Consider the following 20783-nt stretch of genomic DNA (forward strand, 5'->3'; position numbering starts at 1 on the left):
CTAGCAGACAAAAGTGTATTTTGTTTCCTCATATGGGAGAACAAACCTATTTGTGGTTGTCGTGGGATAGTTGCATATTATCAAGTGGAAGAAAGATTATTGATATTCCCTTTATTTTCAGACTGTGGTTTGTGTGGATCTAGTGGATTTCATGAGGGCAAGGTGGGACTCTGGTGGCTTCTTACATGTCAGCATTGAGAGACTGAAATACATTTCATAAAATTGTTTTCTGTCCGTATTTCTTGGTATGGTGCGTGTAAAGAAGGCTTCTTGGGCAAAGTGTGTGTGTGTCAGAGCGTAGAATTGAGAGAGCACTCCTTGTGTGTGTCACTCTTGTAGATGAATATCTTCTGGCCACTCTGGAGGAGGAGACAACTGTCCCAATGTCACTCATTCACCATCAGAACAGATGAGACTCTCCAACTGTCTGTCAGAACGCAGAGCACCTACTGTGTCTGCATCTTTACTCCTTGTATAGAAATAGAAGAAAGGATCTCATCTGGTGGAGAGTGGATATGCACCTTGTGGATTTTGGGGAGGTATCCCAGCTTTGTGGATATATACAGTGGCCCCCTCTCTTCCCTGAGGACTGTCTCCAGGATGCTGGCCATGTCAGATTGGGTTCCTGGAAGCAGACTCTGAGACAGGGCAGTGCATGTTTCAGAGCCTGGAAGGAGAAGTAAAATCAGCCTGGGCAGAAGGAGAGCAACCCACAGAGAGTGAGCCATCAGATGAGCCTCCTTCTTTCAGGGAGCTCTCCAGCTGGGACTTTTCAGGACATCTGAGCCAGAGGCAGGGCCTTGGGCCCTCGGCCTCTGAGATCATTCATCTGAACCTCTCTGAGAAGGGACAGAAACCTGGGGAAGCAGATCTCTGAACTGACCGTACTTTCTAGTGAGGAGATTTCCTATGAGTGGCCAGGGGCTCTAGGAAGCAGTGGGTGCCTGTGTGAGCCCAGAAGAGGGGATGGGGATGAGCTCTAAGTGTCTACTGTACCTGTCTGTTCCACTTTGGTAGATGGGGTCCTCTTATGTCCCCAGAGCTTCAGGAACTCAGCTGAGCTGGGACAATTTGAACTGTAATCCTGATCAGTTGGGAGAGCATTAGCCCACGACCACCATATGGAAATGATGAGATCATGACCACTGGCCAAATGTCTCCCTGTGTCTTTTTTCTACCCAGGCCCTCTGTCTGAAGTTGACACCCAGGCACAGAGAACCAGGCAGCCTAGTGCTGTCAGCTGTAAATGCTCTCCTGACGTCCTGTGCAGAGCTGCTTGGAGGGCTGGATGCGGAGGAAGGTCTGGGGATCTCAGATGAGGAGATCTGGGCCAGAAGTGCTCCCTGCTCTGTGCACAGGCCTCCTGGGGCTGGAGGAGAGTGTGACACAGACAGGGAAGGGGTTTTTGTCTCACTTCTCTATCTGTCTGGGTCACTGTGAGCATTATCACTTCTGTCCCACACCTGACAGTAATAGTCAGCCTCGTCCTCAGCATGGGCCCCAGTGATGGTCAGGGTGGCCGTGTTCCCCGAGTTGGAGCCTGAGAACCGGTCAGGGATCCCTGAAGGCCGGTTTCTATCAGTATAGATAATCAGCACAGGTGCCTGTCCTGGCTTCTGCTGGTACCAGTGAGCATTTTCACGCCCAATGTTGTCTCTCCCACACGTGATCTTGGCCGTCTGTCCCAGGTTCACCAATAGTGAGGGTGGTTGAGTCAGCACATACGAGGCCATGGATCCTGCAAGAGAGAAAATGAGAGGTAGGTTCCAGCCAGAGTATCATCCCCTGGACACTACCACCACTGGTTTAAATCCCAATGATTCTCTAGATAGTTCCCACCCTGATGTCCTCTTTGTTCTGGGGCCCATGCACCGACCTTGTGGATAGAACCTTTGAACAAATGAGAACCATTCCTCCCCTTTCCCTGGGCAGGTGCAGCCCTTTTGGGGTCACACGGATCCAATGACAACAGTAGGAAGAGATTACACCCCACTAGCCCCTCATCCCAAAGGACGGTCTTGAGATCTTGCCCCCCAGTGGCAGTCGACTGCTGAGCTCAAAGTCAGGGCCAGGAGTGTCCCAGAATCAGGGGATAAGGGGGTGTGAGCCTGGCCTCAGCACCTGTGCAGTGAGCCAGGACTCCAAGGAGGAGAGGGGTCCAGGCCATGGTGCAGGTCCCTTGATTTTGTTCCCTGAAGCTCAAGGCTGGGCAGGGTTCCTCCCAGTCCCCTCTTATCCCCTTGCTGGAGACACCTTCTGGTTATGCAAATGAGCCAGAGCTCAGGGACTGCTGCTAAGGAGCCTTGTGGTTTTACAAATGGGCTCAGCTACTAACAAAACACACACACACACACACACACACACACACACACAGAGAGAGAGAGAGAGAGAGAGAGAGAGAGAAATGGCCTCAGCTCCAAGGGACACAGAGACGGGAGGGCAGCTCCTGCAAACTCATCCTCAGCCCAGGTGATTCTCTTTCACCCTGTGTTCCCATAGTCTGGGGTCCAAACTCTATCCCTCTCCATGTCCTGACTTGGCTCCTGGGGAGGCAAGGTCACAAATGAGCTGTGAGGTGGTCTGTCCGCATTTTCTGAATCCATCATAGAATGTTTCTTCTGTAGGTATTGAAGATCATAGGTCAGTGTGTGTCCTACTCCTGGTTTACATTGTGAACATCAAGAAAGGAAAAATTCCTCCCTTTCCAGCTGCACATGGAGTTTTAGGGAGCCATTGATGTGCTACAGGAGTCCGTGCCAATGGAGTGATCCCGGGAAGGTCATAGATTCTGTTCCTCAGTATCCCCAGGGTGCCCTCCATGTCAGGGACAAATCCAGTGCTTGAGCAAGGATTCACAGTGACTGGTGAAGCAGGAATGGGGGTGGGATGGAGCGTCATGAAGTCCTGGACGTATGCTAGAGCCAGAGACAAATTCCACAGGATAGAGATGAGAGACTCCGAGTCAGAACTTCATGTCAGAGCACAAGTGATGATGGTGTAGTAAACCTGCACCTTTACCTTCTGGTTTCAGGTTTTGTTAAGCAATCCTCTCAGTCAGAATCCCTGAGGTCTTTCCAGGTGATCTCTGCGGCCCCCTAGTGGCCACTCCACACTGGCAGCTGGAAGTGCAGGGAAATCTTTTCTCCAGGTAGAGATTCATGACCCAGTGCTCACATCCTGATTACCCTTGATCCATGCACTACTAGCATGCATCCTCCATGAGAGGATTTGTTAGTTTCTGTGGGGCTCCTTCCAGCCACAAGACCAGGTACGAGGAGTCAGATTACCCATGACGATACGAAGAGGCTTATGTGAAGAGGAGGCAGAACCCATCTGAGGTATCAGGCCTCATGTCTCTGGGGTGGTGGTGGTCATGGATGTCGTTTTGGAAATGAACACCAGTAGATACAGGATTCAGGGACTGTCTCACTTGATCTTACTGCTGGACCACCACATAGTCTGATCTTAGCTCCTGCTCCAAGGACAGAGACAGTAGGACACTCAACCAACAAAATCTTATTCAGACCCAACTTGTTCTTCCATAGGTTTCATCCTGGGAAATCAGTGCGAATAAGACACAAGTCTTTCTTGGGTTCCTGCCTTGGGCAGAGCAGCACTGGGGACACAGTTGCTTTGGTGAGACAGTACAACTTCACCAACTGCATCTACCTGCATCTTGTCTTCTATAATCATCGAGAAGCCCCACTATTTCTCATTCTGTCTAGGTCAGCATTGACCTTGTGGCCCAGAGCCAGCCCACAGATGTGTCATTCTTCTGGGGATCTTTCTGGGAAGTTCTGTCTGTGAATGAAAGAAACTGACTAGTCAATTTCTTTTATGAATGCTTTTATGAATTTCTTTTATGAATGCTCTTTCTCTTGTCCCCATGAGTGATAGCTGGAGCTGCAGCAGCCATCCTCAGGTCTGTTGTCAACAACAAGACAAAGCAAAGTCTCCATGGTCACAATGGTGGGAGACACAGTGAGAGGATTTGGGACCTCAGGGAATTGGCTGTACCTGGATAACTCCCATCTGACTTCAGACTTACTTCTGTCTGCTGGAAAATAGCTGCTTGAATGTTCATGCTTCCAACTGATATGGGTGTACATTGCATTAAAAATTCTGGTCCCGTGGGGATAATTACTAATAAAAATCAATCAGTTATTTAAATGATAGGAGAACCTGGACAGTGTTGGGATTGTGCAGAGAATGAAATGACATCAGACAAAATGACCGGCCTGTTGTATGTGGGGAGAGGCTGGAGGAAGCTTCTCTGCAGAGGGGACTATGTGGCTGCTGTCAGGATGGGAAAAGCGGACAAGAACTGAAGTGTTCTTGGAGTCTGTCCCTGTGGGGAAGAGTCTGGTTTGTGAGAGGATGCGGGGACAGTGAGGACCTTAGGTGTCTGTGATTTTATGCTAGTTGAGTTCCAAGGCGATATGTTCCCATAGCTTATAAAATCTTGGGCAGGTGTGTGTGATGTGTTAGAATTCTCATGTTATGTGTTTCCAGGAAGGTGAGTCACTGGAGGAGCCCCGTGTGAGCCTCCCTGCAAACTGAGTGGGAAGTAGGAGCCTGTTTGTAGCTGACAGTGACCTTGGCTTCTCTGTGGCTCACCTGTGTGTGACACATGACATCCAATTCCTTTCACACGCTCCTTTCTATCATATACTGATACACACACATATATATGAATATAGTTGTGAGTGCATGTGCACATATATACTAATTGTGTCTGCTGTGCATATGTTGGAGATGTATTTGTGTACATATATACCAATATGTATGATATATACACATATGTTTCTTGGAGATTTTGAACTCTGGATGGGGTGCCAAAGTTGTAGTTTTGGGAATCTTTGCATTTTTAGGAGACAGGCAGTTCCATTTTATCACCAATGGTAAGGTGTGTGTTGTTACCGTAATGAATGGCAAGACCAAGTTAGTAATCAGACTCATTTTGACAGAGCACAGTGGTTTCAATCAAAGACTTTATTCCTAGAACTGAAATAGTTGGGCAGCTTACCATTTTTTTTTTTTTGCATGTGTGTTTTTTGAAAGCTCCGATGGGCATATACTTTAGCTTGCTACTGAAACTTAACAGAGACTGTAGGTTCCTAATTCACCACTAAGTAACTATGTGACTGAGCTGCCTGAACAAACCATGTTATCAGATCAACCATGCCATGGAATTGGGTAGTCACAGCAGCTCCCCATCATCAAACAGAAGAGGCAAATTTGAGATCAGGCTTCCCCAGGTCCTGAAGGCACAGGCGAGATGCATGAGGACAGAGCCTGAGGGCCATGACACTAGCCCATACTGCATTGTATTTGCTCTGTCTGGCACAATTATGACCCAGTGGGGACAATCCTTTAAATAGTTGATCCAGAGCAAAATCCGTGGTTGGTTTAAGAGGTTCCTGTATGACGTGCAGCCAACTGTGCTAGTTAACAGTCATAGTCCTGCAGCCCTCATCTGGGACACCCCTGCAGAAAGGGAAGTCTAATTTCCAGTTGAGGTCCTCTCTGTGTTAGGACTCCTGTCAGTGTCCTGGGTAACAATGTGTATCTGACCTTCAGAATAAGGACCCTGCAGTCTGAGGAGATAGGTTGGATCATCCTAACAGTCTCTGAGGCCTGAAACCTTGACCTCTGCTGACCCCAGGCCTGGTGTCCCCTTGAGTCTCTCCATGGGTAGGCCCCCACTCTGTCCTGCTGCTCCTGATGCAGCTCTGCTACCCCTGCTGGTAGAGGAGGACTCAGACTGGGAGCTTCCCTCCTGCAGGTCACCCCAGAGCACCTGTCACCTGAGAAGGGGTGCAGACCAGAGTTTCCAGGCTCCCACAGGCAGCTGCCCCCACTGTCCTGCCCAGACCTGCATAGAAGGTCAGAAACATGGTGCAGGAGGTAGGACAAGTGCTATTCCTGTACTTGTCCCAAGGTTGAAATGCACTGGACAGCTTGCTGTCTTCTGTCAGAAAGGAGAGTGCAGGGTGCAGTGTAGTGCATTTGGAAAGGGTTAGTGTCCTGACAATCCTGTGTGATGTCCCACGACCACCAGGTTCCTGTGTATGTAGGAATCAGGACCGATGCTTCCTGCATCTCTATCTGTGTAGTTGGGTTTTACAATCCCTGGGTGATGCCTCTGGTGCTAAATTCAGTTGAGCAGGCAGATCTTTATCTTACTCTTTAGTGATCCTGTATTTACTGCTATTATTGTCGTTCCAGGCCTCATCTCCTGGAGCTCAGTAGCCTCATCTGTGGTTTTGTGGAACTGGGAATCTGCTAATTCTGACTTGGATCCATTTGCTGATGATGCAGCTCACAGAGCAGATGAAAACTTTTCCTTGGATCCCACAGAGGAAGACAGGAGACTCCATCTCCATGGTCAGCTGGCTTAGCTCACATGTAGTCTCTCTAGTAAGACTCTTACAATGTTATGTATCATCGGATGTAAACAAAACAAAACAAAACAAAACAAAACAAAATAGTGTTTCTTACTTGAGTGTAAACTTCCGCATTCACAGCCACTGAAGCTAATGCCTAGAGAGACTAGATTCCCAGGAAAAGAGAAGTGAGAGCAAGTCCAGGAGTGGAGTTCAGGTGTGCTGGATTCAGACCTTGGGCTCTGTGGGGCAGAGCTGACCAGTGCAGGCAAGAGGCTGAGGCCAGGCCTGGCTGCAGGGTTTGCATCCCAGGACTCACTGCCATCCCCAAACTGGCTGGTCTCTAAAGGAGTCCCCTCAACCTGGGCATGGGGAGAGTCAGTGGGGTCATGTCCCAGGTTAGGGCTGGAGAGTCTGTGGGGATGGTGGAGGCCATTTGGATGTGCTGCGGCCTGGTCTGGGGCCTGCTGGCTCTGCTCTGTATTATTGCTTTCTCTTCTCTCCCTGAGTAGTTGGAAATAATGGGGTCTCATGGACATACTACTAGGGACAGCTGATTAGTGTACGGGACCATCGGTTGTGCAGCTTCAGAAGCCTGTGGGACTCATTCTGGAGGGGCCCACCTCTGCAGCATCCCCTGGGCTGAGCTCAGGGCCAGGGTCATGGGCAGAGTCCTGTGGGGGCTGAGCTTGTGTCAGTGCTTGGGGGCAAGACCTGGGTGTGTGAGGAGGGGGAAAGAGTGAGGAGGGGCTATCTTGTAAGGGTCCAGGCCATAGTCAGGACCTCAGATTTCTACCTAGTTGGTCTGATGCTTATTCTGGCTGCCCCAAACCTCTCTCATGCCCTTCCTGGTGCCCATGAGAATGCTCCTTTTCAGGCTGCTGGAGAGAATCTCTGCTTCTGTGTGGACTTCACGGATCTGGTTCATGTGGAGAGGTGCTCTCCTCTGCACTCCATAGGGGAACTCTTCTCACTGTGTGTTTGAAAATATTAAAGGCTTGAGTGAGAAGGGACATGTGAAGATATTTCTGTTAGTTATCCTCATGCAATTTGCTCTGTGAATATTTCTTCTTTTCTTTTGTGTGTAAAATACATAACAGAAAATATTCCATCTTCATTATTTTTCCAGCTCGATTCATCTTCCTAGAGTTTGTTTCTGCTCCCTGAGAATGTTTCATGTCCCACATTGTGGAGCAGAATTGGTGTGAATTGTTCTGAAAGCTTCCTTACATTTTAGTGTCATTTCATATACTGTGGGGTTCTTTTGTTTGTTTGTTTGTTAAGAATTGTATTTATTACTTTATTTGTCAGAGAAAGAGAGAGTGAGCACTAGACCACATGAAATTCCCTGTGCCCACCACCACAAGGCCACTTGTCCCTTGACCCCCTCTGTGGTGTTTCAGTAGCCTGGCCATGGGGCAGGACAGGGCCCTCTGAGTGTTACAGACAACAGTTGAAACAGGGAGTGTGATCCTCTGGCCTTATTACCTTTCTCATCTTCTTGCCCAGTGTAAATGTACAATATACATATTCTTGCACAATGTAAAAACAACTGTGAGGTCAGTGAAGTATGTTAAGAAGAATCATATGATCTGACTTCATTCTGTTCTCTTTGAGGATGAAGGGGAAAAGTTTCAAGAGGTGTTCAAGACAAATGTCTAGAAAGAGATGAATTTAACCAAACATTATAGTTTGTTCAATGGGAGTCTGTGAAAAGTGAGGAGCCTGACATGCTTCCCATGTCATTAGACTGTGGAACTTTCTCAGAACATCTGTTCATCATTCTGTCATTGAGGTGATGGAGGATTCTGTCGCAAGGGAGAGTTCCCCCACTGTGCAGGGACAGACCCAATTAAGGATGGTTTGCAGTGAGTGAATTTAGTGCAGTTGGGGTGGGATGGGGAGGCATGAAGAGGACCTGTGCTAGAGACAGAGGCAAATTCTCCAGGAGACAGATGAGAGACAATGAGATAGAATTTTACATCAGTGCCTACCATATTGTGTCCTCAAAAAGAAATGGTAGTAATAATCAGGTGGATAATGTGACATGTCTGGGGACAATGGTCAGCTTTCTTGTCCATCCAATCTTGGTCTTATTTAGTGGGCTCCATAGCAAAGGGCCATGTTTTAAGGTGGGTGTTTATTTATCAGATGGTTGTTTTTTCATGGGCTAGTCACTTTGGATTTAAGTTTTATTACAACTCACATCTCCTGGAGTTTGGCATGGGAGGATTTTGAGCTCCCCTGTCTGTGGTTTGAATTGGGAATCAGCTAATTCAGACTTGGATATAATTGCACATGATACAGCTTACAGAGCATCTGAAAACTCCCCCTTGTATACCTACGGAGGCAGATAGGAGACTCCAACACCAAGATTAACTCACTGAGACCCCACTGCGTTTGCCTAAGTAATTAAACTCATCAATATTTTGTGTCATTTAACTTAAAAACAAGTGTTTCTCACACCAGTATAAGCTTCCTTAATTCACAGCAGGTAAAGTGATTGCCCAGAGGGGCTACTTTTCCAGGAAAACAGAAGCACGTGGGAGGAAGGGATTATGACTGCCCAATCTGGTTGTGGAGTGTGTGTCCTGGGTACCTCTGACTCCTCCTGACAGGGAATCAACATAGTGGGCACTGTCTGGAGTGTTTCATAATGACTTTCATAGTGCACCTGTGTGTCTACAACACAACTGGGGTAAACAGAGGCATATGGACTCAGGAGATCCCCTAGGATACCTGGGACTGTGATGAGAGTCATCAATTCAGCACAATCCAATTCAGCAGGTCTGATGATGGACCCATCTTCCAGAGTGAAAGTTTGGTCATGGGGGGGCATCATGAGTAGATCCGGTATTTGCTGAGAGAAGGGGGATATGGAGTGGGCAATGAAGAAGGTAATTCTAGACTCCAAATTGACGACAGGGTAGTGGTAGAAATGAATAGGATAAAAGTAATAAAGGTTTCTTCCTTATGTTGACATGAATAGATTTGGTTACATTTTAATCATATGTTTCTGTTCTACCCCCCTGTTTCATCCCTTTATCATCTAACATCACAGATGCTAACAATAGTTAGCTTTACATCTCATTATTGAAGTTATAGATTATCAAATCGCTAGGACAAACATAAAGATCACTAGCAGACAATGATAGACTTTTACCCTCTTGTGGGAAAAGGGTGAGCATGTTTGTAAATGTTCATCCAATATTTTATCATGTTAGGTGGAGATTCTCTTTATTTGGAGACTGTGGTGTGTGGGAATGTGAGTGGATTTTCTGTGGATGAGGGAGCATCTGTGCTGTCTTAAGTGTCACTATTGACAGGCTGAGCTCTATTTCACAGAATTGTTGTCTCCGTGTATCTGGATGGGTGTAAAGAGAGATTCTTGCCCGGATTTGGAGGGTAGAAGTGAGGAAGAGCCCATTCTGTGTCTCACTCTCATGGTGGTTTTGTTCCTTGCAGCCACTTTGTAGGCAGTGGCAACTGCCCCATTATCCCCATTTACCATCAAGAAGGATGTGACTGTGCAACTATCTGTCAGAACTCAGAACACCTAGTGTGTCTGGATATTTTTTCAATGTATAAAAATATAAGGAACAAACTGATCTGTCTGGAGATTAGACAAGTACGTTGGTGATTTGGGTGAGAAGGCCCAGCTTTGTGGGTACACAGTGGTCTCCTCAGGTCCCTGAGAACCCTGTCAGGGATGTTCACCTCCACCATTGTTTCCTGGAAGCAGCCTCTGAGGAGAAGTGCATGTGCAGGAAATCTGGAAGGAGTTGGGGAGCTCAGCTCGGGTAGAAGGAGAAGGGGCCTGCAGTGAGATATCAGGTGCAGCCTCCTTCCTGCGGGGAGACCTCAAACTGGAACCATCTAGGACATCTGAATCTGAGGCAGGGCCTCGGGGTGTTGGCCTGAGGTGATCATTTACCTGAATCTCTCTGAGAAGGGTCATAACTTGTGGAGGCAGATTTCTGAAGCAAAAGCACATCCCAGTGAGGAGCCCCCCTGTGAGCTATCAGGGGTTCCAGGCAGTAGTGGGTGGGTGTGTGAGCCCAGAGGAGGGGATGTGGGTGACCCCTCTGACTACTGTTCCCATCCTCTCCACTCAGGTGGCTCCCACTGATGGCTTCAGGGTTTTAGGAGCCCAGCTTCTCTAGTAAATTTGGACTCTAATCCGGGTCCGTTGTGTGAACAGTGGCCCATAGCACAAGGAAAATGCAGAGATCATGAGCACTGGACAAAAGGCTCCCTCTGTCTTTCCTCCACTGACGCCCTCTGGCCCACATGCACACACAGGCCCAGAGAGCAGGGTAGCCTGGTGCAGTCAGGTAAATGGTCTCCTGACCCAGTGGGTGCAGGACTGCCTGAGAGCAGAGTGGGGGAGGAGCTCTGGCCACCTCAGACATGGGTGCCTAGGGCCAGACCTGCACAGTGCTTTTCCATGGTCCTTTTGGGGCTGGAGGAGAGTGCAACGCAGTCGGGGAAGTGGATTTTGTTTCACTTCCCCACCTGCCTGTGTCACTGTGAGCATTACCACTGCTGTCATAGGACTGACAATAGTAGTCCGCCTCAACCTCATCTCAAGTCCCACTGGTGGTCAGGGTGGCCGTGTTTCCTGATTTAGAGGCTGAGAATGAGTCAGAGATCCCTGAGGGTCCCTCATTATTTTTATTAATCACAAGCACAGGAGCTTGTCTTGGCTTCTGCTGGTATCAATATGTGTATCTTTTTCCCACTACATCTCCAGAGCAGGTGATTGTAGCCGTCTGTCCCTGGGTCACGGACAGAGAGGGCATCTGAGTCAGCCCACTGGAAGCCACGGAACCTGAAAAGACAGGAGAGGAGGGGTTGGTGTGAGGTCCAGGGACTCATTCCCAGGGACCCAATATAGAGTCAGTGTTGGTGCTGAGTTCAGAGATTGTGGCAGGCCCAGCTCAGGTCCCATGAAGTCTGAGCTCATGTGCTGGGCTTGGGGGCACACCTGTGCAGGGAGTGATGATGTGGAGCAGGAAATGGGTCCAGGCCATGGTGGAGATGCCCAGAGCTCTGCCTCCAGAGACATCACAGCAGGGCAGGCTCACCCAGGCTTCTCTTATTCCCTCTACGACCATGGGGCAGTGATTGCTAGTATTTACGCAAATATATTTCCTCCATGCTTTCTGACTGGATTACTCACTTGTGAGATAAGAATGCTGACTGAGGAGGAAGCCAGGAGCCCCTTGCTTCCTTCATGGAGCTTTCTGGTGAGAAAATCAAACTTGGTTTCCAAGGTCTGGCTTCAATAGTGAAATTCCTGGGATCTGACCCTATGACTCTGTCTAAAACCTCTGTGCCTGAGGTCTATGCTGGTCTGACTCAGGGCCTTGCAGTGTCCTGGCCATGGGGTTATCTGGCCCTCTAAGCATGCAGACAACCCCTGATTCAGGATCGGTGCTCCTGTAGCCTCATTATCCACCTCTTACTGCCTCAGATCTCCTGTCTGCCCCCCACTGTGCTCTGGTCCCTGCTTGGCATGTCATCACATTGGCAAACTCTCTCATTCTGAGGTTCGTGCATCCCTTTCTACCTGGGAGTTGACTTGTTAACCAACCAGCAGCTGTTGGTGAGTTCTCACAATGTCTCATGTATTGACCCAGGCTATTTTCATCCCTCTGACAGCCCTCATCCCACAAGAGAGCACCATAATTTTTTTCATCATTGTTTTCATATAAACACGTAAAGGGCATGACAAATCTTTGGAAGCTTCCCAGTCGTTGTGTGGGTCCCCAAGGTCACAGAATCCCACCTGGCATGGGATTATTGCCATTTACTAATTGGCAGTTAGTAACTGGCACTAATGGAATCATTCACCCCTTTAATCAATGCTTTGTAGTTGTCACTCCCTCATTGATTGTTTACCATCTCAGCACAAGAGGGATTACTCTTTATCTGCCTTCCTTTTCCATTCCCTCTCATTGTTTTCACTCTTTGTCCATCTGTCTGTCTGTCCATGCCTACTGGGTTATTTTCTTCCAAGTCCTCAACACCAGAAGGCCCCAGGTGGGTCCTTTGGAGGTGGGATGATTCACTGTATGTGTTTGGATATTATTTCCCTACCATCCTCTGGACTACAATGCATGTGGTGAGGAAAACCCCACTAGAGGGACTTGTGGGAGTCCTTTTTTGGGACACAATCTCTGCAAACCCTTGGTAGAAAACAATCCTTTACTGGAGTGAGTAAGAGGAGCCTGTGATTCCTTGTGACTTAACCTATGTACTTGAAAGAAGTCACTGCAAGTCTGAGACCTGTTGTACTCCTCTCCTCCTGCTCCTCATTTAACCTTGCCTGCTCTGTCTCTAGAGAAGTAGGCGCCTGGGGGAGGAGTCAAGATGGCGGAGAAGTAGCAGGCTGAGACTACTTCAGGTAGCGGGAGATCAGCTAAATAGCTTATCTAAAGATTGCAAACACCTACAAATCCAACGGGAGATTGAAGAGAAGAAGAACAGCAATTCTAGAAACAGAAAATCAACCACTATCTGAAAGGTAGGACTGGCGGAGAAGTGAATCCAAAGGGACGGGAAGATAGACCGCTGGGGGGAGGGGCCGGCTCCCGGCGACTGGCGGAGCAACTGAGCAAAATCAGGACTTTTAAAAGTCTGTTCCGCTGAGGGACATCGCTCCAGAGGCTTAACTGGAAGCCCAGGCGGGGTCAGCGCGGCCTCAGTTCCCGCAGGGTCCCAGAAGGATCGGGGATGTCTGAGTGTCGCAGAGCTTACCTGTATTTGAACGGGGAAGCCGGCTGCAGAGACAGAGCCGAGGAGTGACTCTCAGCTCGGGGTTGCCTGGAACCGGTCGCGGGCTCGGTCAGCTCGGAGCGCGGCCGGAGGCCAGGGTGACGGGAGTCATTGGGAGCTGTTCTCTGGGGGCGCACTGAGGAGTGGGGCCCTGGGCTCTCGGCTCCTCCGGGCCGGAGACCGGGAGGCTGCCATCTTCATTCCCGTCCTCCGGACTCTACGGAAAGCGCTCAGGGAACAAAAGCTCCCGAAAGCAAACCCGAGTGGATTACTCAGCGCCGCCCCGGGTAAGGGCGGTGCAACTCCGCCTGATGGAACTAGAGGGTATCATGCTTAGCGAAATAAGTCAATCGGAGAAAGACAACTATCATATGATCTCCCTGATATGAGGGAGAGGAGATGCAACATGGGGGGTTGAGGGGGTAGGAGAAGAGTAAATGAAACAAGATGGGATTGGGAGGGAGACAAACCATAAGTGACTCTTAATCTCACAAAACAAACTGAGGGTTGATGGGGGGAGGGGGTTGGGAGAGGGGGGGTGGGGTTATGGATATTGGGGAGGGTATGTGCTATGGTGAGTGCTGTGAAGTGTGTAAACTTGGCGATTCACAGACCTATACCCCTGGGGATAAAAATATATGTTTATAAAGCTGTAAAAAAAAAAAAAAGGATGAATACCCAAGTTTAGTAGCAACATGGACGGGACTGGAAGAGATTATGCTGAGTGAAATAAGTCAAGCAGAGAGAGTCAATTATCATATGGTTTCACTTATTTGTGGAGCATAACAAATAGCATGGAGGACAAGGGGAGATGGAGAGGAGAAGGGAGTTGAGGGAAATTGGAAGGGGAGGTGAACCATGAGAGACTATAGACTCTGAAAACGATCTGAGAATTTTGAAGGGGTGGGGGGTGGGAGGTTGGGGGCACCAGGTGGTGGGTATTGTAGAGGGCATGGATTGCATGGAGCACTGGGTGTGGTGCAAAAATAATGAATACTGTTATGCTGAAAAAAATAAAAAAATTAAAAAAAAAAAGTTCCACATAGAGAAGTAGGCGCCTTCTCTCCTCCTACCCTCGTGGAAGTTTCTAGGCTATGGGCAGCTCCTGGATTTTCCATCTCAGGGCTGCATCACTTCCTACGGGGACCAGACCAGAGTTTCGAGGATCCAGCATCACATTTCCTCCCAACTCTGGTCTATGCCCAGGGACCAGGGTTACTTTAATCAATACAGATGCTCAACCTTAACACAGAAGCGTGGGTGTGTGTGAAAGATGCTGCTTTTCAGATACCAGAAAACCTATGGAGGCAATCAACACGTCAAGTAAGCTGGACCCCTTCCATTATATGCATTTGAGATGGGTACTCACAGCGTTGAGAGCCTGGGGAGTCAATATATTTATCACTTTGGTGCACTGTCTTCACCATGCCTCGCTGTCTTACCAGTCGTTGTGTTCCTTGGCAGAACCTGGAAAAGTTCTGTAGGCAGCACGAGGACACATTCTTGGCACCAAAAATTGAGAATTGAGTACCGATGGAGAGACCCAAGCCATGCTCCATGTTGGTCCTGGCAGAGACATCCTAACATGTATTCTGCTTTCTTAGTAGACCCCAGCTCTGCACCCACCATGGGCTTAAGACTCTGTGGCATACCTCCCTTATGGATCAAATGTTTCCTTTTGAACATTCAACACTGGCAAGCATCCTATTATGCTTCATGATGAAATTATAGTGATGATATTCACTCAATGAACCTCCTTGGTAAGCTGCAGAACTTGGAGATCTCTATTCTCTGAGCAGAGACCTGTTATGGATGCAGAGGGTCTGATGGTGCATGGGGTCATCTCAGACCAGCTACACTCTCAAGGTCATTTTCCTGTCTGGACTGATCTGGTCTTTCCCAGCAGTATGGCAAATTAAAGAGCATATTCTGTTTTCAAAAAGACCTAAGTTTGGGGCGCCTGGGTGGCTCAGTGGTTAAGTCGCTGCCTTCGGCTCAGGTCATGATCTCAGGGTCCTGGGATCGAGCCCCGCATCGGGCTCTCTGCTCTGCGGGGAGCCTGCTTCCTCCCCTCTCTCTGCCTGCCTCTCTGCCTGCTTGTGATCTCTCTCTCTCTGTCAAGTAAATAAATAAAATCTTAAAAAAAAAAAAAAAGACCTAAGTTCATCCCTGTGTCTGTCTCTTTGTAATGGTGTCTTGGGATTTTGTGCAGGATGACAGGATTTCCAGGGAGAGTCAAAGGTCTCAGGGCCCTAGAAAGGGGCATGCAGCAGCTCTGCTGAGTCCCCATGGGGAAGAGAAGAGACAGAGTGGGAGGTTTTAGCCTCATTTTCCTTTGTGTGTATCACTGTGGCTTAACCATATTGACCATCGATTGTGTGGCTCTCACCACAGTAATACTCAGCCTCATCCTCAGACTGGATGTTGGAGATGGTTAAATAGTGGTCAACCCCAGAGCTGGATCCTGAGAAGTGACTGGGGATCCCGTCCCCCTTGCTGTGGCTTCCGTCACTATTAACCTTCATCAAATACCGAGGGGCCTTCCCTGGTTCCTGTTGATACCAGCGAACATAGTAATTGCTGTGCTCCCCTGAACAGGGTGCAGGTGAACTGACTGAGGCTGCCAGGGAGGCAGATGCAGATGGAGGCTGAGTCAGCACAGGCAGAGCACAGAAACCTGGAAACACAAAACACAAGAATGATGCTGAATGAACTGGACACTGGACAGTGTTCCCTGGGTACTGTACTTGGAAATGTCAAAGAGGCAGAACCCTGACCTGTAGAGATAATAAAGGACAGGAGGTAGAAGGAAACTTAGTCCATGGTGGAGAGGAACTTCGTAGAACTCTTCTCTTGGGCTGTGCTCCTGGGACTGAGTTCTTCAAACTCCCATCTTTTTTCTTTTTTTTAAAGTTATGAAAAGCTTTATTCTATGCCATGCATTAGAAGTCAGAGTGACCGGGCAGGGCTGCCTCCAAAGAGAGCGACCCCCTTTGGTCTTACAGGCTAGTTTTTATAGGGCACTGTAAGGGCCTGGTTGGCCAGAGGGAGCCATTTTGTTGCAGTGAACTTAGATTGACCCTATGCAATAAACTTAGATTGACCCTGCCCCTCCCAGAGGAACTTACTTGCAAAGCCTAGATACAAGGGCGAGTCAGGCCAGGTGAAGACATCCAATCAGAGGGGTGCGCATATATTTACTGAGGTGAGATCCCATTGGCCACCTGTGTGTGGGTGGGGTTCAACCACCCCTATAAAGGTTTGTCTGCAAGGCTGAGGCTGGGGAGGAGTAGAAGAGTCATTGGAGGAGTAGAAGGGTCAGGGGAGGAGTAGAAGAGTCATCGGAGGAGTAGAAGAATCGAGGGAGGAGTAGAAGAATCGAGGGAGGAGTAGAAGAGTCGTCGGAGGAGTATAAGAGTCGTTGGAGGAGAAGGAGAGTCGTCAGAGCCATCAGAGCCGTCAGAGCTCTTGTAAGAGCTGTAAAAGCCATCAGAGCTCTTTTAAGAGCTGTAAGAGCCGTCAGAGTTATCAGAGCTGTCAGAGCCGTCAGAGCCGTTAGAGCCGCCAGCGACCCCGCTGCCATGAGCTGCGGACTCGCCGGAGCAGCCCGTCTGGGGAGCGGCCTCGCCAGAGCAGCCCCTGTTCGGGAAGTGGCCCTGTCTGGGGAGCAGCCTTTTCCAGAGAGGCCACATTGGGAGTGGCCTTGCTGGGGTCGTCATCGTCACCTTTTCGTAAGAGGCAGCCCTGACCAGTCAGTTTGATTCTTGATGCTTGGCATGAAATAAAGCTTTCCTTGACCTTCGCTTTGTATTAGTTTCGTTCCTTTGATCACGGACCCCAACAGGCACAACCTCAGACCTCTACGTATGTGGCTTTGGCTGATTGGATGTCTTTTACTTGTCTGGCCTTATTTTAGGTGTTTGTTTTAGCAACGGTTACCCGGAACTGATATCACTAACTGCTGAGGCATTTATTAAACAACAAAAAGGCTACCTAGGCAACGTGGTAACAACAAAATGGCTACCTAGACAATGAAATGGCTATCTAGGCAACATGGAGTCACTGGCTAAGCAGGCCCAGGCAGGCCCGAGGGATTTAGCAGGATTTAATGTGGAATTGGCCCCAATAGAAGGGAGATCCTGATATAGATAGGGGGCATCTGCTTCAGGAGGAATTTAAAAGGTTTGAGATTGAGGACTTTAACAGAGATACGGGTCAAGAGGATAGGATTTCGGACAGGGAACTGAGGGGAGATGAACCACAAGGTTCACTGTTATTCCTGATTTAAAGTTGAGCAGTTTGAGTAAGGAAGATGTATGTGCAATTCTGGTTTAAAGTTGAGCAGTTTGTGTAAGGAAGATGTATGTGCAATTCTGGGTCAGTCTTTCCAGCGCTCTCTTCATCAGGATGTGGTGTGGCCCAACGGACAGTTACAAGTCGCAAGTAAGGAGCTGATTTCCTTAACCTGAAGTTTGGGAACTCCCTGGATGAGTTCCTAGAGGTCCATGAACTCAGTTTCAAACTCCCATCTTATCCTCTGTTTTTGCAGCTCAAGGATGGAGGGGCATCAAATGCAAATCTACTTTCCATTCTTCAATTGGTCTGTGTGAGCTCTTGTTTGAGCTCACACAGAGCTTAAGAGCCCCATTCTGGTAATTTCCTGAGGTCAGAAGTAGGATCAGGTGTGGGTTTCTAAAGTAGAGAGTTGATTTTACACAAGAATCATCAATGGGAGCACCAGACATACCCTTTGCACTTCAGCACAACCCGGGGCTTTGGACATACTGGGGTCTGAAAACAAGACCCACAGCGCTCCCCTGGGTGCCCTGGGATGAATGTCACCCTATGTGTATTGCTAGTTTAACAAAATGACTACTTCTGAGGCCTCAGTAGTTGCTAAACCTTTGTGAGGGTGTACAGGTTTCACTGAATGAGACACAATGAAAACCAAGGCACAGTTTTCCTCCAGTCTTTTATTTTTTAATTTAATTTTATTTTTTTAAAGATTTTTTTTATTTATTTATTTGACAGAGAGAAATCAGAAGTAGGCAGAGATGCAGGCAGAGAGAGAGGAGGAAGCAGTCTCCCTGCCGAGCAGAGAGCCCGATGCGGGGCTCGATCCCAGGACCCTGGGATCATGACCTGAGCCGAAGGCAGAGGCTTAAATCACTGAGTCACCCAGGCGCCCCTCCTCCAGTCTTTTAAATGAAGAATCTAACATTGAGAGATTACATGATTTTCTCATTTCTCATTTGCCATGACAGTGATGAATCAGTCAAGTTTCCAATCCAGGAGATGTCTCAGAATCTGCCCTTCCAGTCCCCTCCCTGCACCGGCCCCTCACCATGCTCCCTCTCCCCTCATCCCAAGGCTACTGAGACCTTCTTGTCATCACCCTCTCTCCTTTATTCCAGTCTATGTCCTCCCAGGTTCTGTTCTGAAGAGTGCTCAGATCTTCATGGTGTTGCCGTCCGCGTTTCCCAAAGAAAAACAGCCTGCTGGCTGTGAGTCTATACTGGAGAGACCGTTACCCTAAGGAAATCTTATGCTTTTAACCTGCTTTGTCTATGGCTCCTACAAGGCATGAAAACCTGTGTACCATCAAATGTGGGTAGTCCCAATAGAAAAGTGTTGTCATTCTGGAGGACCCAGCAGATTTCAAAGACATAGCATAAGAAATAAGGTAAAAAATGTTTTTATATGTAATTCATATTGATGTGATAATATTTTCAAGATATTGATCTAAACAAAGTGTACTATGAAAACAAGTTCTGCTCATTGCTTCTCTTTTTTAAAATGTGGGTACTAGAAAATTTTAAATTCTGAATGTGGTTGGAATTTTATTTCTGTTGGATGGGCTGCTCTGCAAAGTCCCACTAGCAGTCACTTGCTTTTGAAAAAGGAGACAGAACCTTCTTGAGCATTAAGAAGAGTCCATGTCTTAGCCTGAAAGCACAAAAGTCCATAGGTTGGTGATGAAGACCAGGGATTTTGGGGTCAGCAGACCTTGGTTTGCTGCTGGTTTGGCCACTTTTAAGCTTTGACCTCAGGCAAGGTACACATCCTACCTGCCTCAGCTTCTGCTTCTGTAAATTGGGGTAATAATCAGAATGCTTTTTTGTAGAGTATTCATGATTAAACAATTTAATAAATGGGAAGTGCTTGGATCGTGGTTCATATGTGGTAAGCACATATAAATCTTTACTCCTCCTGCTCCTTTTAGTATCCTTTATCCTTAAACATGATGTAAAGAAAAGTCACTGGAGTTTAGAGGATGGAGGGAAATTATGGAAACCTAACAAATCTTGGGTTTGGACCATTGAATATGGGCAAAATTTCCTGGCAACACTAAAATCTCTCTCTCTCTCTCTCTCTCTCTCTCTCTCTCTCTCTCTCTCTCACACACACACACACACACACACACACCCAGGTCCTCAGAGGCACTACCCCTTGCACAGGTCACAAGAGGCACACCCTCTCAGGCTGCCATCCTGCTCACTGGGTTATGGGCCCAGGGACATCGTCCTGGTTCTCCAACAGAGACATTATGGGATGTCCCAGCAGAACTAGAGCAGAACTACTTCCTGCTTCTTTAGACCTTGTGATATGTGTCATGTCATCCCCATTGTCACATTAGAGTTGGTCCTACCTGTGATGTCCTTGTTCTGGGAGGGAGAACCTAATTCTGCAGATACTACAAACCTGAACTACATAGGTTGCCAGTCAGTGTGTGTCTTCTGACCCGACCACAGAGGGTAGCACAGAGGCCTGGGTGGGTAGGGGAGGACTGATGGACCTCAGGGTTGGGGCTGGTGGCACTGAGGGAAGAGAGGCTCAGGCAGAGAGACTGGGGCTCCTCACACTGATCCCTCTAGGAGTCAGAGAAGCACAATGGGTATTAAACAGGCTCTAGACATGTCATGTTCACAGCAGAGCTGAGATGGGCTCAGAAGGCCCTACACATGCATCTGGAGGAGAAGCAGATCCTCTTGGTGTCCTGGGGGAACTCCATCAGGCAGGCAGCAGGCACTGTACCCTACCTCCTGATGATGATGAGTTCTTGTCTCACTTCTGACCTACATGGGAGAATATAGAGACCAGAAGTCCAACATTTGCTCACTGTGGTGATAATCAGAGGGCAAGAATAGGGCCTGGATGCCCAGACATACAGATGGGTCAGTTAGGAGGCAGTCAGGGGTCTTTCTGGGTTTGTTAGTTATGCCCCACCTGAGAGCTTTGTGGTACCCATGCTGCCTGCAGAATCCCCCAAGGGCAGGGAGTGCCCAACCATGTCAGGGACACTTGTGGGTTGAATTGTGTATGTATGTCATTGTATGTCCAAATTGTGTATGTCCAAATGTATGTTTGTGTCCTCACCTCCAGCATCTCTCACTGGGCCCGGATTTCAGTATAGGATTATTGCAGACATAATTCCTTAAATTCAGATGAGGTTGCACTGGAGTAGGCTGGTCCCTATTCCAATTGGACTGGTGTCCTTATGAGAGCAAAAATTTGGAGACACATTCTGACAGGGGAGGTCACCCTATGAAGTTAGGGAAGGAATCTATAAGACCAGGAATGCCAAAAATTGCCAGAGAACCCCCAGGTGCTATAAGA

General features: G+C 48.2%; 1 pseudogene and 1 gene segment (V, D, J or C); both read right to left on the reverse strand.

The window, feature by feature from the left end:
- LOC125081768 (immunoglobulin lambda variable 3-9-like) overlaps positions 1-20783 on the reverse strand; it is a 156532-nt gene that overhangs the window by 11354 nt on the left and 124395 nt on the right. Inside the window, 1 exon segment of the V gene segment in view lies at positions 1451-1738. Coding sequence covers positions 1451-1738 — 288 coding nt within the window.
- LOC125082626 (immunoglobulin lambda variable 4-3-like) lies at positions 15521-15989 on the reverse strand (annotated as a pseudogene).

The sequence above is a fragment of the Lutra lutra genome, chromosome 12, assembly GCF_902655055.1.
Source record: "Lutra lutra chromosome 12, mLutLut1.2, whole genome shotgun sequence".
NCBI lineage: Eukaryota > Metazoa > Chordata > Mammalia > Carnivora > Mustelidae > Lutra > Lutra lutra.